The 18526-nt window shown below is 37.4% G+C and overlaps 1 protein-coding gene across 1 annotated transcript in view; it reads right to left on the reverse strand.

Annotated features, from left to right (window-relative positions):
* PDHX (pyruvate dehydrogenase complex component X) overlaps nt 1-18526 on the reverse strand; it is a 66310-nt gene that overhangs the window by 34064 nt on the left and 13720 nt on the right. Inside the window, exons 2-3 of the mRNA XM_036106932.2 lie at nt 14976-15056; nt 2562-2662 (exon numbers count right to left, since the gene is read on the reverse strand). Of these exons, the coding sequence (XP_035962825.1) occupies nt 2562-2662; nt 14976-15056 (182 nt within the window). The remainder of the gene's footprint in view (nt 1-2561; nt 2663-14975; nt 15057-18526) is intronic.

Raw genomic sequence — 18526 nt, forward strand, 5'->3', positions numbered from 1 at the left:
TCTCACAACGTCAAATTTCAACCATAAACTTCGGAACAGTGAAATGCATCTTTGAAGGTGACTCGGGCAATTTAATGAAAAATAAGGAGGGAAAGGGACCTTACAATAAAATCATATTGAAAAAATACACATTCTTGAAAAAGAAAAGAATACATTCTTTAGAGAAACACTAGTGACACAGTATTAGAGTAAGATACAGCTAAGAAATTGATTGAAGAACATGACTAGTACCAAAAATAATTATTCTTTGTTACTTTTTAATTTTAGGAGTATCAACAAAAGGAAGCATTTTTTTCTTTTTTAAGTAAGCTCTCCCAAAATGGGGCTTGAACTCACGACCCAGAGATCAAGAGTCGCATGCTCCACCAACTCAGCCAGCCAGGTGCCCCTAAAGGAAGTATTTTTTAAAATTTTGCATTAATATCCATGGATTTTAGTTTTCAGAAAGAATTCCAGTCTTGAAAATTATTTTGAAAAATAATGGTCTACCAATATAATAAAAATCTATCAATGAATGTTTTGCCAGTCAATAAATTAAAATGTCAAAAATTTATATAAGTTTAAATAATCTTAATATCCTATACCCTTTTCACCCTCAAAAGTATCCTGGTTTGTAACAAATCATATAGTAACCCTAAAATGTTAGAAGCCAAACCAGACAATCTTTAATAAATTCTCCAAATAGGGGCGCCTGGGTGGCTCAATCAGTTACGCATCTGACTCTTGATTTTGGCTCAGGTCATGATCTCAGGGTCGTGAGACAGAGCCCCACATCGGGCTCCACACTGGGCATGGAGCCTGCTTAAGATTCTCTCTCTCCCTTTCCATCTGCCCTTCCCCTTCATCACTTGCCTTTTAATAAGATCAATCTCCACCTCCTTGATTCTGAAAGTAAAGATCTCGTATAAGTATTCTTATTAAAATCAGTTTATTATGTGTGCTCATATGAGAATTATTCCACAACGAAAGACAAAGGTATAACCTGCATGGGTGTGAGAGAGCTGAGAGTGGGGAGGGGTGAAAGACTAAAACACCCCAGTGATGTCACCTAATATCACCCTGATTTTTTTCCTCCATAAAACTGTTACATTGTGACATGAATAGACTCCCATTCCTATTATTCAAAACGCATGTGGAATAATAATAAAGCCATAAAGCCCTAAAATACACATACAATCTTTTCTTTGGCAAGGAAGTAACCATTTGTGCTGCTAAAGCCCTTATTAATCATATCTCCCCCTCAGCCCCCTACCTTTTCAGAGCATTAGGGGCCAGATGAATAGGCACTACTGACCTATAACACTGTTAGCAATTTGAAATGCATTACGAAGCAGCTAAGTGGGAAAAGCTATCAATTCTGGGAGACTTTCATAGTCAAACAATCCAGAGCTAGGGCCAAGAACACAGCTTGCCAAAAGCATACACAATAAAATGTAGCTGGGTTTATTACATATGGTAATTCAAACAATCTTTTCCTTTTTCAAAATGCTGCATAAATTCGTTGAAGAAACTATTTTTGGTATGAATAATTACATTTTCCTTGTTATGAAGGTATAGAAATTTTAGCTTTCCATTCATATTTCCTCCAAGAAGTATTTTCAACACGGTGTTTTAACATGGCTATTAATAATGTAGATGACAAGTAAAGGAAGTTTGATAATTAGAATGTAAAAAGCAACATATGAATGATGAAAAAAGGGAAAAGGATTTTTTAGTAAGAAACACGAGTGAAAAACTGTGTATAGATCTACATCTAATTAGATTATAACATTCCAAATTGTGGTCTTTGGATAAAATGTACAAAGAAAGGTGTTGTTATCCATTCCCAAAACAGAGGTGAGCTGGCATCTCAGAATTAAAAACGTATCAACAATGGACTATAAAAGATATGCAGCGTCTCTGTACAAATCAAACTACAGAGGCATGAATGGATACTTACTGTTCAGTTGCAAACAACCAATACAAATTATTAGATAAACATATAGATTGACATAGGGGCTAATGGTCACCAAGAGCTGAGTGAGTAATTATAATAATAATTAGAGTAGCAATATTTCTTGATGCTTGGTGGGTGACAAGCCTTATAATGAGTATATATGTATTATCTCAATCTCTACTACTGCTCCATGGTGTAGATATTATTATTATCTCTACTTTATTATGAAGGAAAAGGCACATAGAGGTTAAGGAATTTGCCAATCACAGGGCGCCTGAGTGCCTCATTGGGTTAAGCGTCTGACTCTTGGTTTTGGCTCAGGTCATGATCTCAGGTTCGTAAGATCTAGCCCCAGGTTGGGTTCCATGCTCAGCATGGAATCTGCTTGAGATTCTCTCTCTCTCCCTCTGTCCCTCCCTCTGCTCGTGCTTTCTCTTTCTCTCTCAAATAAAATCTTTAAAAATAAATAAATAAATACAATAAAAAATAATAAAAATATATTATGTAGATACAGATAACATGACATTATAAATACAGTGGTAAAAATAAAAGGTGACTTTAATTCAAAGAACTTCACATTTAAGAGATCTTCATCCCGTTGAAGACAATCAAAATAAACACTTACCACTATTTTGGCCAAGATGCCATCATCACTTGCATCTAAGGTAACCACAGCTTTATCAGTCTCTATTTCACATAAGGCATCTCCAGCACTCACAGCTTCACCTACAAAACAAGACTGGGTTTGTTTTGTTTTTTAAAATATGAATGTTAGTATATGGGTTTGAGTGTGTGTTAAGTGCATAAAACATGAATAATGAATACCAAGATATTCAGTACCTAGCTCTGGGCTGTGGAATTACAAGTAATTTTCATTGTGTATGTGAGTGTGTGTTTGCATGTGTGTATATTATGTATGGTTTGTTGTATTTTCCAAAAGCTCTATAATGGACATAAACTACATTTGTTATAATAAAAACAACAATTACAAAAGATTATTGAACAGATATAATGAGATCACACTCTAGAAACAATAGCAATGATTGCATATTCTCTTCCAAACAAATCAATTCCAGATCTATTCCTTTCTTTTTATTATGTTTTGACTATTATTCCATGAGGAGAAAAGTTTTACAATTAATAGCACTTCTTGGTTAACACTGTAGCATAAATTCAGAAACCCTGTTGGCACTGCAGAGCATAAATAAATAAAGCATATTAAACAAAAAGAGACAATGTCAAAGACACAACTGAGGTCAAATAAGAAACATTTCTGTGCAACAGAAACAATATGGAAACTCAAAAATGTTGAGCAAGATCTGACTTGCTGTTTCTGAATCTAGAAACAGGTGGAGTGGGGGGAGGTTAGCAGGGAGAATGCAGTGGTTTCCTTTGGAATAAAGAGAACTAAAAGTGATTTGCTGCAGACAGGGATGCAAATCAGAATCTCCCCTTAAAGCTAGGGCTGGGTCAGTGACTCTAGTCATAACAGAAGGCCAACAAAGGGGGCAATCAAGACCTGCTGACTAGGACTATGGCTTTAACCAGAACTGTAGGTCTAGGAAGGTAGGGAACAAAAACACTACCTCAGTACCAGGATCTGAGCCAAGCCACCCTCTGGCTCCATTACCGCATCTATTGATATCTGCAATATCAATAGCAAAATCCCTAGACTGGGGGTGGGGAAAGGGAAAGTGGAGGGCAGGTGGGAAGACACTGAAACACAAACAAAAAGCCTTTTTTAAATAAATAAATAAATAAATAAATAAATAAAACAAAGTTCCAAAACATTTGAAGAAATTTAATGCTAAGAAAGAAAACCACAAAACCAATAATGGAAACAAACTTATTTCAGATGAAATTCATTTAGTGCAACCTGCCAGAGATTTTTAAATAAGTATTTTGAGGATGTTCAGAAACATAAATGAAGGTAAAAGATCCATCACAAGAACAAGAGATAAAAAACAATGTACAGAAATGAAACAAAATGACATCACATAGGAAGGAAAACCTAATTAGAAATCTTGGAAATGAAAAATAGTCATTGAAATAAAAAGAAACAATCATGGGGATGTATTCCAGACTAGACATAGTAAAGTGAATTATAAAGGCAGCATTAAGGAACTACCTGGAACTTACTACAGGCAGAAAAAAAAGATTAAAAATAGAAGAAAGCAGTAAGAGACACAGATTGAGGCTGCAATGTTTGTCTAATAGATTTTCCAAGGGAAGACTGGAGGGAATAGTTGAAAAGCAATACATGAAAAGATAAATGCTGAGAACTGTCTACAATAGAAAAGAAATACATATCCTCAACATGAAAGAGCTCTGAATGAGTTTAGATAATTGTAACCTATGATGTATTGACTAGGAGGGGGCACCGGGAGCCTTGTAGCTTGCTGGAAATATGAATTATGAATCTTGACTAGGTGGTGGTAACCTGGTTATATGTGTATGTAAAAATTAATTGAGCTTACACTTTCTTCAATTTATACTTCACTAAAAAAAAAATAAGCAGAAAAAAAGTATTAGACTGTATGAATTCACATTAGATACACTGTAGTGAAATTCCATACAATAAAAACAATCTTAAAACCTATCAGAGGAAAATAAACCAGATTACATCAATGGAATGACAGAAAGCATACTTCTCAGAAGCTGTAATAAAGGTCAGAAGACAATGGAGTAGTATCTGAGAAAAGCTGAGGAAAAGTAACTGTCTAGAATTTTATATGCAACCAAACCATCATTCTAGAATAAAGGAAAGGGGGAGGCACCTGGGTGGCTCAGTCAGTTAGGTGTCTGACTCTTGATTTCGGCTCAGGTAACGATCTCAGGGTTGTGGGCTGTGAAATCGAGCCCCGTGTCGGGTTCTGCTCTGGGTGTGGATGGAGCCTGCTTAATATATTCTCTCTCTCTCTCTCTCTCTCTTCATCTGCCCTTACCCACCTTCCCTTTCATAAAAAAAAAAAAAAAAGATTCTTTAGACATAAAAGGCTAAGAAAATTTACCACCTATTGATGAGCTATTAAAAAATGCAGTTCATCAAGAAAAAAATGGACACAGGAGGGGACCCATGGACTACATGAAAGAAGTTACTACAGAAACTGATAGAATGGTAACTATGAATCATTTAAAAGCTAATTTCTGAGGGTTTAAAAAATGTAAAACTCAAACTCTAAAAAAAAGTAAGCTGGATAAGGAAATGTTTAGTTGATAGTTAAAGCATTAAAAGAACTTTGATATAAATAGGCAGAAAAAAATGCTAAATAACTCTAGATTTTATTGGCAAAATTTAATTAAATATGTATCCAAAATAATTAATGATGTACACCCCCCCAAAAATAGAAATATTATCTACAGCATTCTGCAAAGCAGAGGAAACATTAAAAACTATCACCCACCTGAAGACACATGAAAAGAAAAAAATAAAAAACACACCGAAATTGTAGAAATAAGTCCAAATGTATCAGTAATTGTAATAAACAGATTAAAACAACCTACTAAAAGAAGCAGAAATTATCAAAATGATTACAAAAAAATAAAATCTGGATAAATGTGGCTTACAAGAGACAGACCTAAAACAAAACCAGAATAAAAATACAAGTATAGAAAAGCATGTAACATACAAATACACTCCCTCACACATATACCAAAAATAGCTGGTACTGCAGTTTTCATAGGCACACTCAATAAAAGAACATGAAGGAAAATCTAAAACACTACGATAAATATGCTCTGGAAGTTTACTGTACAGAAACTACTTCCCTGTATACCAAGATGGTCACATAGATGGTTATATTATCTTTGGTTAAAACAGTCTGGAACTGTCAATATAAACTATTTTAATGAAATCAACATTATCTGTTAGATGATATTTATGAAACACCTAAAAGGTGATTGTTGGCCTAACCCTGAAGAGATTTTTCTACTCAACAAATATTTATTAAAAATGCTTTAAGGTACTGAGGACACAGCAGGGGGGTGGGGGGGTGGGCAGGGAAGTTAACATTCTAACTTCAAGAAGCTTGCTTTCTACCTAATGACAATTAACTGGAAATTATGGTGGGATCGGGTAAAGTTAGGATGCCATAGGAACATTCAGGAGGGATATCTAATTTAGTTTTTGCAAGGTGAAAGGCTTCCTAAAAAAAGAATATATATATTTACATAATTATGTATATTATATACATACTATTTATACATATATATAATCTGAGCCTGAAAAGACGAGAAGACAATCAAGTAAAGAAGCAGTGATCCAAGCAGAAGGCACAACATACCCAAAGCCCAGGAGGCAAAAGAGAACAGGAAACTTTGGAGGAGCTGGGTAATAGTACCTGAGAGAAGCAATGAGAGATTAGGCTGGTGAGGTAAGCAGAAATCAGACCCAAAAGGAATCTTGTACGTCCCACAGAGAAAGCAGATTATATCATCTTACAACACTTCTTTATAATGGCAGATGTTTTCATAATTAAAATAGAGTGTATTTCAAAAAAAAGAGTGTATTTCAAAAGGAAAAAAAAAAAAATCACACCCTTATGTTTCTGCTGTAACCATGGAAAAAACAATTGAACTAGGCCACCTAGCAATACTTCTAGACACCTAGAAATTCTGCCCATAAGAAAAAAGTAAAATTCACAGATCTGTACTTCTGAAACAAATAATACAATATATGTTAAAAAAAAAAAAAAGAAGATAGCAGGAGGGGAAGAATGAAGGGGGGGAAATCAGAGGGGGAGATGAACCATGAGAGATGATGGACTCTGAAAAACAAACTGAGGGTTCTAGAGGGGAGGAGGGTGGGAGGATGGGTTAGCCTGGTGATGGGTATTAAAGAGGGCACGTATTGCATGGAGCACTGGGTGTTATACACAAACAATGAATCATGGAACACTACATCAAAAACTAACGATGTAATGTATGGTGATTAACATAACAATAAAAAATTTTTAAAAAAAGAAAAAAGTAAAATGATGTTTTATCACTTGTGTCCACCTACCACAAATTCCAAACACCCTTTAAGAACCATAGATCAAAAAAAAAAAAAAAAAAAGCCCCACAAAAAAACAAACCATAGACAGCCATCGATCAATCTAGATGACTTTGTTCCTATTCCTGAATTCCTACAACAGTTGTAATTAATTTGAAATGAATCACAAATTGCATTCTAAAATGTTATGTAGCTACTGTTATTTGTTTTTTTTTTCAATTGGGTTTTCCCAATTTACCAGGCTGTGAGCTTCTTCACAACAGGAATAGGACACATCTTAAGTGTTTTACATTCTACCTCATTACCCTGGACTCCAGCTAGTGCTTCACACATAATGAGTTTGCGCTGAAAACGCTTGAGGAAAAAAAACTATAGTAATTTCACAAATCCTCATGTCATCATAAGGTTTACATCAAACTATCATCATATTTCGTTTGGTTCTAACATTTGATTTGTAGCATGCTTCTAACAGTTAATATCTTGGGCAGCCTATTTCCTTTTTATGGTGTTTTAATTATATGTACACCTACTCACATAACACAGACATATATATTTGCTATATGAGGATGCCGAGAGAGAGAATGGAAAGAAACATAGAGAAGGATCAATCCATTACGCAGTGAAATTTCCCCAGAAACCATAGCACAGTTTAAAACATCGCATTATTATATAAGGGCACATTACCCCTAATTTTATGAAACTAAGGTACTAGCTATCAATAATCAAACATAATGTAAACACCAAAAGAAAATTTTGAGACTAATAATAAGCCATGATGATTCTAAATATCCTCAGTTTTAGCTTTAATTAACAAGTTAGTGCTATAATTGAGAAAAGCTATGAAGCAGAGTATTAGAACTCAGACGCAGGTTTGATTCCAAGCTCTGACACAAGTAATCTTGACCAAATTACTTAGGTTTTGAATGCATAGGTGTTAAAAAAAAAGATCATGGAACTGGAAATGTTAGGTTAACTCTTCATATACATCTTCAAACACTTCACAACATCTTTAGATAAAAACATCAGGTATGTTATTGAGAACCATTAAGAACCAGGACTCATTCTCACTCCCTATCCCATACTCTCATTTCAAACAGATCATTCAACAATTAGTACACATTAATATATACGGCATTCTACTAAGCACTGGTTACAAGCACAACGAGAAGAGTCTGTAGTCCAAAGGAGCAGGCTGAAAATGAAAAGCCAGGACAGAGCATCATGGACGGCGTGAGGTGACAGACCCTCAGCTGCCCGTGTTGCAGGAGATGGCAGCTTTGCAGTGTCCCCGCCCCATCTCCTCGTGGTGCATGTCAGCAGCCGAGGTGGAGCGGGCCCGGAGCGAGAGTGCGGGCCCCAGGAGGGGCCAGAGCAGAGGCCCGCCCGGGGGCCGCTCCCCAGCACCGAAGCCAGCATCATCGTTGGTTCCTTTGTCCAGATGGGCGGCTGTCGGAGCTGAGGCCTGGAGTTACAGAGGCTTCCCTTTCTCTTTTTAAATTCTGGGTATGAAGTATAGTCTTGATCAAACACAACGGTCATGTTTATGAAGTAAATACATCCTGTGACTTTAACAAAATAATTTTGTCCTGCCAAAAGTTAAGAATAAAAGTCTTTATATAAAAGGTGTATATGGTGGTAGTGGTGGGGGAGAGCTAGCTTTTATCTGTAAGACCAAGAACATTAAAGAAAAAAACCTCTTCTTAGTGCTAAGTTGAAGCATAACGACAGCTATGATTTGAGAAAAATAATTCAATTGTTTACACAACAAATACTAGTTAAGTACGTAAATGACATTGTACAAGGCAGTATGGTAAAAAAAAAATAATAATAATAAAATCAGACAGACCTGCTTCAAGAAGTTCTTAACGTAACTGAAGAGTACAAACAAGCAGGCCACGGCCTTCCCACCCAATAAGGGCTTACAGCAGTGTGGGAAGACAGAGGAGGGGCCCCTAGTCAGTGTTGGTCAACCCTTTTCACCTCATTACACAAATAAAAAATATTATTTGCATGACCAAAGACCCCCAGCAACTGTGCTCCTTGGCCATCTGAGGTCCTGACCTGAGAGCTAAAGGCAGGAGTAGCAGTTTGAGAAGGAAATGGCTGGGCCAAGTTAACCTCCCTTACATCCTTCTGGCCCCTTACATTTTATGATGTTGCCTTTCAAGTGCTCAACACACATGTGGCTCGGGGTCACCCACTATATGGGGCAGGGCAGACACAGAACATTTCCATCACCACAGAAAGTTCTATTAAATAAAATGGCAATCAGTAATTGCACCCACCAATTCTAAAATCCTAACATGATAAGAAATACGAACAATAAATGTAAAAAGCATAGATGCAGTGTTGTTCAGCAACGAAAGGAAGGCATTGCTGATACCGGCTACAACATGGATGAACCTCAACAGCATGCTAAATGGTAGAAGCCAGTCACAAAAGACAACACATTATAGGATTCTATTATACGAAATGCCCAGGAAAGGCAAAATTTTAGAGCCAGAAAGCAGATCACACTAGGGATGGGAGAAAGAAGTGACTGCAGTCAGGCACCCGGGATCTTCTAGGTGACAGAAGTGTTCTGAAACTGGATTTTGGTGATGTCGCACAACTCTTCTACTTAACTAAAAATCATGGAATTGTGCACTTAAAATCAGCAAAATCTATGGTATGTAAACTGTACCTCAATAAAGCTGCTAAAACAGTAACAGACTGAAAAAAATGGTGAAGCTATTTATGAAATGTGTGTTTCAAAGTTTTCCATTTTAGCACCACAAACATGGATACAAATCCCCAGAAATAACAACAGACATCGGGAGCTCTTCTTCAGCAGAATCCAGAGACCCATGTGACTCCACAACAGCACCTCGTGATAACACTTCCAACAGTGATGAACTCCTTCCGAACAGTTTTACTTCAGAACTGTATAATCCACATTAATGAGATCTAGTCTAAAGACTTGTACAAAAGCTATTTGAGATAGTCGCAGTTCCCAGTCACATGACAGAAGGAACGTCCACATAAAATGGCAGTCTCTGGGGGAGAACATCAAGAGCTGCAGCAGCAAACATCACTGATGAAGTTCCAGACACTAAGACTAAGTAAGTACTTTGCGGGACTACCTCAACCAACTTCTCTTCCTGTATTTCATGGTATGCTCTAAAATATCTCAGAGAGAAAACAGTGTTTTTCATACCCTCAAATATTCTCTCACAGAAGGGGGGAAACAAGAATATTTGCTTCCTTTTGTTATTTTAATGGATTTGATTTCAATTGATGAAAAAATAAGCTATATCCATGTTCATTAAACTGAAAATATCTGAAGCACATTTTTCTCTCCAAATAACAAACTTGTAAAAAAGATGTGAAATTACAGTTCAGCTCACCTTTCAAGAGATTCTGACATTGTACATGTTACCTATCACTTTTGAAGTGTCTTCTCCACCAATTTTACAATGCATACTCCTTACTTAATCCCAGACTGAAATTAAGTATTGTACTATTCATTATAAAACTGCTTTGTTAACAATCATTAGATCAACAAAGATGGGAAAAAATGTATATATTATTGCATATTTCCGAGACTCCAACAAAACAAAATGAAATTGAGTTACCATAGAATTCTAAAGCCAGGAATATACCTTAGATTTTAACTAGTTCAACTCACCCCCAGATATTTCATGGCAGAGTGGGAACCCCAAAAGACAAACTGTGATTTCCAGGCCAGAGTTCCTTTCACTGCACCTTTATCACCTTTGCTTAAAACACACCCCCCCCAACACCCCCCAAAGCATTAGTAATAACAGTTGTGAATTACAGAGTCTCCGATTTTCAAGAAATCGTTAAAAGTTTGTAAGACCGAACTGCTATCCATTAAAGGTTATAAGATCGTTAGCCTTAAAAATAAACTAAATTTATAATTAGATATAACACTGTTCTTTTTTATGGACAAAAATTCAATCCTCTTAACATCTGAAGGTCTAAACTCATTGTTTCAAATAACAATGACCATGCATTAAAAAATCTCAAGATCAATTTTTTTTAAAACACAGTTTTAAAAAAGCTGCAGGAGACAGCTGGACAAAATGGTATACATAAAGTTTGATGCAAGAATTGAAATGTTTTTAATATAGAATGACTGAACCAAGTTATCATAAATGTATCAAGCCCCAGACATACTTAGACATATAGTCACATGCATACTGTACATAAATGTTAATGAAAAGAAGTTATGCTCAAAAGATTACAATGAAATCATGAACATGATCAACTTAAAGAAAGAAGATGGTGAATTACTGAGCACCAAAGATTAAGATTACTCTCTATTATTTATAGTATATTAGTAAAGGAACATTTCTCTTCAGTTGGCAGAACACAATTTTAAGAGCAACCTTCAGGGAAACATGCTCCAAGGGCTTACAGCGTATCCTGGCTTGTCCTATGTGAAAATAGCACATTGTCATGAAAAGGAAAAAAGAAAAGAATGATGAGACCATATGTCTCCTGGCTCTCCATCATACTCTCCCTATTCTAATGGATGTGAATAAGTTATCAGGTTGCCAGTGAGCTAGAAGTCTGAAAGATAAATGTGGTCCAAAGAATCCTTATCTACTTCCTCAAAATGTGAAAAAATTTAATCTTTTTCTAATAACCCTAAAAGGCTGTTCTGCGTCTGAATCATTATGTAATGACACCAACACTCTGTCATACTGAATGTGGAAATAGCCAAAGCTCTGTAATTCATCAGGAAAAAGAAACCTAAAAATAGATTCCAATTGATTACATTATTTATAAAAGTGAAACTTTCTTAGATACTGGTAAGTATTTTAAGAGACAGCAGTCATGCAGAGCCAATTGCTCAGAGTGCTTCCTAATGAAGCACTGGCTCTTTCATTTATGTGATCTATGTCCTCCTCAAATTCTAGAAAATTCTCTGCCACTTTTGCCTTGAATATTACCTTTTTCTCATTCTCTCTTCTTTCTCCTCCTAGAATTCCTGCTGTTGGATTACTGGATGATTTTCATATTATTCCCCATCTCTCAACTTCTTGTTCATATTTTCTACTGCTTTATCTCTTTCGGCTACATGCAAACTAATTTTCTCAGGTTGAACTTCTGTTCACTAATTCTTTGCTCAGTTACACTTTAACACAACCTTGAGTTTTTCGTTTTCTAATTTTAGAGATAATAGATTTCATTCTTAGAAGTTCTGTTTGTCCTTTTCAAATCTGCCTAGACTTTCTGGAGAGTGTCTGCCTCTTTTCAGATTTTCAATTCCTTCTCTTACATGTTTAGTCATTTCAAACAGTTTTATGTATCTAGTAATTCCAATTAACTGAAGTTCTTATAGATCTAGACCTGTTTTGTTATTAAATTTGAGATTGTGAACTCTTCATAAGTAGGACTTTATCTGGGAATCTTATATGGCTTGGACTAGAGGCTGAGTTTTTCCAGAATAATGGCTTCTGCCAGGTAACCCAGGAAGATTATCAGCCCAGAACCACTTTACCTCTGCTTGTGGGTTCCCAGAAAATGCAAGTACTATAGATGTGAACCTCAAAGCCTCATGAGGACAGGACTATGAAAGCAAATTTTCAAGGGAGTAGGCATTCTTATTCCATAGAGATCTCAAGTCAAATAAATGAATTTGCCTCTTATCATATGGCATTAAATTCCATCCATATACTGATGACTCTCAAATTTCTATCTCCGAGTCAGACTTCACTCAGGAACTTCAAATCCTACAACCGATCGTCTATTCAACACCTTGGCTTCAATGTCTAATAGGCATCTCAAATTTACCACATCAAAGCCTAAACCTAACTTCTTGATTTCCCCTCCCCCTGCTCCCTTCCTCTTCCCCTCAAAAACACCTGTTCCCAATCTCATTTATTCTTCTTCCAGCTCAGGCCCCCGTGTGGCACATGGCTCCAACTCCTACTCACCACTGTAGATGCTGCTAGCATCTGATGAGTCCCAGTTCTTGTATTTAAGCACTACTTACCATTAAGAAATTTGCTTTATAATTTTCTATCCAGTAGTGAGCAGAAGCCTTACCCCACTGCTTAGATGGTCACAGTGACCGAAAGTCCTCAGGGTTGACTTTTCAAATGTGAGTGGGCAAAGGGGGCTACTTAAATGACTTATAGTTTGCTCTTGATACCAGATTGCCGTCAGGGCTTGCTCCATTCAGTGTAATGCTACTAACAAGGCTCAAGAAAGCACACAGAAACCACTTCCTACAAAATAACCATGAGTGTGGATACATCTTGGTTTCAGGATAAAGACCCTTATAGACTGACAAACTGATGATTGGTATTCAGGATCCTTCCTATAACCTATCTGACCTCACACACACTATGCCCTTCATGCAGCCTGAACTACCTACAATTGCCAAAATATATGTCATGACATCTCACTTCCAAGATTTTGCCGAATTGTTTACATTATCCAGGATGCCCTTTCACACTTTTTTTTTTTTTTTTTTAAACAAAACCCATGTGTTCTACAAGGACCAGGTCAAATAGTACCTCATCTGCAAAGCTCTCTTAGATCCCTGTCACATTTCCTGCTTTTGGCTTACTCTTCCCCACCAATATATTTACTGATCAACTACTTACTGTACTGCTGGGTGTGTTCCAATTACTATGCTAGTCATAAAAGGGAAAGGAGACAGATCAAGACATACTCCCCAGAGAGGAACAGAATTAAGTAATGCTTCCAACCAGACGTGGTAACTAGTCAGGGTCATCTGGTAGCCTCACTGCACCACACCTCCTAACCTCCATATTGGTCCAATCCATAGTCCCAAGTTCCTGCTGTTGAGGTCCATTTTGTAATCTATCTTGCTGCCTTTCCCAGCACCTCAGTCTCTCTCAAAGAACTGAGGCCTTCTCCTAAACTCTCAAGCTCATTTGGCTACGGTTCAGAAGTAAATACTTGTAGCCTTCTTCCCAATCCCCATATCTGTCATCACTGGCAAAAGTGATACCATGAATGGCTCTATCCCCTGGAATCACAGCATAAGTGTCAGACTGAATTCTTGCCCAGTGCCTAAACTCTTCAGTGTTATTTTACAAGCACTAGACTGGACCACTCAATACCAGCATTTGCCTGGATGACATCTGTGCCCACTGAGTCACATACAAGTCCTTGCCAGGGCTAGTCTCTGGAATGAGATATGGCATTCCAAGCCATGTCATCCATAAGGTCCCCTCTTTCTGTTTTTAACACCTGGTTCACCATTTTTCAAGCTGAAGCATAATAATGGCTACAGGGAACTCATCTGGTCCATTTCTCTGTAATCTCTAATAGGGACCGGTGATTCATCCTCTTTCCTCCACAAAAGTTTAACATGTTGCAGAATGAGTAAAGCACAGGGAAAGACGGCTACATCGAGTGCCGAAAAAAGCTGTCCCCAGTCAATACCTGCACGGGGAAAGGTAACTCTACCGTAACAGGTGGCAATGACCAGAGTGGGGGGATAAAGGAAAAGAGAGCAGCCACCAGCAATATAAAGTCTCCTTCTCCAGATGCCTCCACATTAATTGTTCCTTTGTCCCTCTGTATTATAGAGGCATAATACATTTCACTATCTAGTAGGGCTGGAATCCTTCTCTTCTGCTCTTCTTTTGAGAGTTTTCTCTATTATTCTTATTTGTTCTTGCCAATGAAATTTATAATCAACTTGCTTAGCCTCAGGAAACACACACACACAGACAGCATCATCATAAAACCACAAATTAACTTAAGGGGCTCAACAAATTTATGATGTTGACACTAAAAGCTAAGCATAAAAACTAAAACTAAAAAAAAAAAAAAAAAGTCTCAAAATATTTTACCATTCTCTGCTTGTGAAAAGATACAGGCTGAACCCAGAAAACCTTTGCTACATTCATTATACATTACCATGGGAAAGTTTATTTAAACAAACTTAGATTAACTAGCGGAGGATGTGATTTATTTCATGAGCTGTGTAATGCAGCTGATTGGAAAAGACCCCAAAACGATGAAATAACACAAGGCATTCGTAGTGTACTTGCTCACCTTCCTTTTTCAGCCATTTCACAATGTTTCCTTCTTCCATCGTAGGAGACAGTGATGGCATCAGTATCTTAATGGGATCAGCTGAAAATGAAAAAGGAAAGATCAGCCACAAAAAAAAAAAAAAAGCACCTCATGAGGCATCAATAGAAAGTTCAAATACGTTAAAATCAAATTCAATTTGGGAAAGAAAATATTCCAAAATCTAAAAGACTCCCAAGTGGTCAAACTAAGTGTCCAGCAAACAGTATGGAAACACAGAATTGTCATTTTTTTAAAAAAAATAAAACTCTTTTTGGAATACTTTCAATTCCTTTTTCATAGTTCCCCAGTCATGTGTATTTTCAAGCCAGATGCTTGCAAGATTAAAAAAAAAAACCAAAAACCTGATTTATGTTTCACCTCCTTCTTCACGTTTGTCACTGCAAAAAAATATTTACAAGTAAAATGACCAAAGGAAAAGACAAATAAGAAAAAAAGAAAAAAAAAAAACCTAGGATTCTGATAACCTACAACAAAGTAATCAAGATTAGACTTTAAGAAACTGATTGTATTTTTTATTTTCCTCTACTATTACACTATTCAAGAACCAAAGGTTCTTGCTGGTAGTCGTGAAAGAAAAAGATTCGCCTAGTCAAAGAGGACTAGGCAAACGAACCTGCATAGTTAAATTAATCTCAGATTGTGTTCCATACAACATTTCAACTAGGTATCCAAAAAGGTAGACTCAAACCAGGGTGACCCCTCAGTGAAACACAGCTACTTTCTCCTTGGATATCAAAAAAGGACACACTCTCTATATTTGTCCAGATGTGCTTTCCCAAAAGTCGCCCAGTGCCCAGGACCACACTCAAAGAGCACACAGCTGTACATTAAATTCACATAAAGTTTATACTAATAAAGCAGTTAATAGCATATACCAGCTCCTAGCAGTAGCCATAGTAAGAAATTACATTCCCTGAAACCTTCCACAGAACCCATTCTCTCCTCAGATTATTCAACTCTCTGACCCAAAAAAGCAAAACACTATAAAGCACATCTAATATATTTCAAATGTGGAAGAGCACAGGATAGGGTTTCTTTTTTTCCACTGACGTTTTAGGGTTAAAAGCAAGGGAACTGAACACTAATGTTAAAGGATGTTAAATACTTTCTTTCAGAAACAACTAATTTACTGTGACTTCAAGCAGAGAGTTCCTACAGCTTCATGGTAAAGGAATTCCATCTCCAAAGCTTTGGAGAGAAGCTTCTGTCTTCTTTCCACCAAGCACACATACCTGCCTCAGCCTCTTCCTCATTTTCTCTTAAGAATTGCCTACCTCAGGGGCGCCTGGGTTAAGTATCTGCCTTCGGCTCAGATCATGATCCCAGGGTCCAGGGATCGAGTCCCTCATCAGGCTCCTTGCTCAGTGGGAAGCCTGTTTCTTCCTCTGCCTGCCGCTCCCCCTGCTTGTGCTCTCTCTGACAAATAAATAGATAAAATATCAAAAAAAAAAAAAAAAAAAAAAAAGAATTGCCTGCCTCGAGGCACCTGGGTGGCTCAGTCCGTTAAGTGTCTGCCTTCAGCTCAGGTCATGATCCCAGGGTCCTGGGAATCCCGGCTCAGCGGGGAGTCTGCTTCTCCCTCTGCCTCTGCCCCTCCTCTGCCTTTGCCCCTCCCCCCCACTCGTGCGGGCGCCCCCTCCCTCTCTCTCTCTCTAGCGTGCTCTTTTACTCTAAGTAAATAAATAAAATCTTAAAAAAAAAAAAAAAACGAATTGCCTGCCTTAAGGAACTTGCATTTTCCTTTCAGCTCTTTCTTGTGCAAGTCCTAAGTGGATCTGCCTTTCAAAGGCAGATAGATAGCAGGCCTACCTCTGTTCCTGCCATCAGGGCCCACTGGGCGTGAGGAAACAATTAAGGTATGTGTGTTTGCTTTATGTACATGAATTCTCCTCAAACAAAAGCCCAAAGTCTAAATATGGGGTTATGCTGGGAAGCCCAACCGTAGAAGGCTACAGATCTAAGTCACATCCTCTAATCCAACAAAACCACCACACTGAAACTGTTACTTGGATCCCCATCTCACTTTTTCGCCTCTCTCTCAATGGGTACCAAACTCTAAGAAGGACAGAAAAGTAGAATTTTCACTCCTAATACCCCAACAATGGTGGAGCTCAAACCAAACTCTAAGTCAACACATCCATTTCATCAATGAGACAACTACAAGTCACTGACTAAGAGATCTGAATTCCTCCTGCCTAACTCTAAAGGTTATACTCTACTACACTGCCCTACTTCTCATCCTTACAAACATGGATCATCAATTAATCACTGGTTATTCATAGCCTACTCACCCAGAAATTTATAGCCTACTCACCGAGAAATTCAAACACAGCAAATCAGACATCTCAAATCCATGTGAACATATCTTCAGTCAAATTTCCAAATAAGTCCTTTCGCTACCTTGGGCTTAAAAAAATTCCTGTATCAAGAAACCACTTTTACTACTGACAATGAATATTTTGAACGTAGAAGAAAGCAGGTAATCATTAAGTACATGATATCTTGAAAATAAGGGAGGAAAAATAGCCACAATGACTTTCCTAACTCCTGATAAATGCGATTTATTAATAATTAATGTATCATTAATAAGCCATGTATTTATTATTAACACCTGATTTTTTGTTAAAACACAGCGCAGAAGAGACCGGTAAACACGGGCCATCAACACCTGGGCATTATGTCTCTCAAAAACTTCCTCTCCTCAGATTATTCATGTGTTGTGTAATGACCTCAACAGTTTCATTTAATTTCCCAGCTCCATCTAGTTGAAATTCAAACCATAACTGTAATATGGCGTAAAAACATTTTCGCTTTTTTTTCTTTAGTAAAGTAAGTCCTCGTGGACTAAAACAGGCACATTAAGATACTGAATGGGTAGAAAAGAATGCAAACTACTATGCAGGACCTCAGTGCAGTGCCATCCATACAACACCACAGTACGAGATTCTTTTTCTTTTTTCCATAGTTTATCTATATTTATTGTTTTTTTCCTTTTTTTTATTATCATGTTATGTTAATCACCATACATTACATCATTAGTTTTTGATGTAGTGTTCCATGATTCACTGTTTGCGTATAACACCCAGTGCTCCATGCAATACGTGCCCTCTTTAATACCCATCACCAGGCTAACCCATCCCCCCACTCCCTCCCCTCTAGAACCCTCAGTTTGTTTCTCAGAGTCCATCGTCTCTCATGGTTCGTCTCCCCCTCTGATTTCCCCCCCTTCATTCTTCCCCTCCTGCTATCTTCTTCTTTTTCTTCTTCTTCTTTTTTTAACATATAATGTATTATTTGTTTCAGAGGTCCAGGTCTGTGATTCCTCAGTCTTGCACAATTCACAGTGCTCACCATAGCACGTACCCTCCCCAGTGTCTATCACCCAGCCGCCCCATCCCTCCCACCCCCCTCCACTCTGAATTAGAATTCCGGGACGTACATTTAGGGAAAACACAACACACACAAGCAAACTTAACATTAGTGATACATCTCCAAATCCAAACTGTAAC

The sequence above is a fragment of the Halichoerus grypus genome, chromosome 11 (genome assembly GCF_964656455.1).
Source record: "Halichoerus grypus chromosome 11, mHalGry1.hap1.1, whole genome shotgun sequence".
Classification (NCBI taxonomy): Eukaryota; Metazoa; Chordata; class Mammalia; order Carnivora; family Phocidae; genus Halichoerus; species Halichoerus grypus.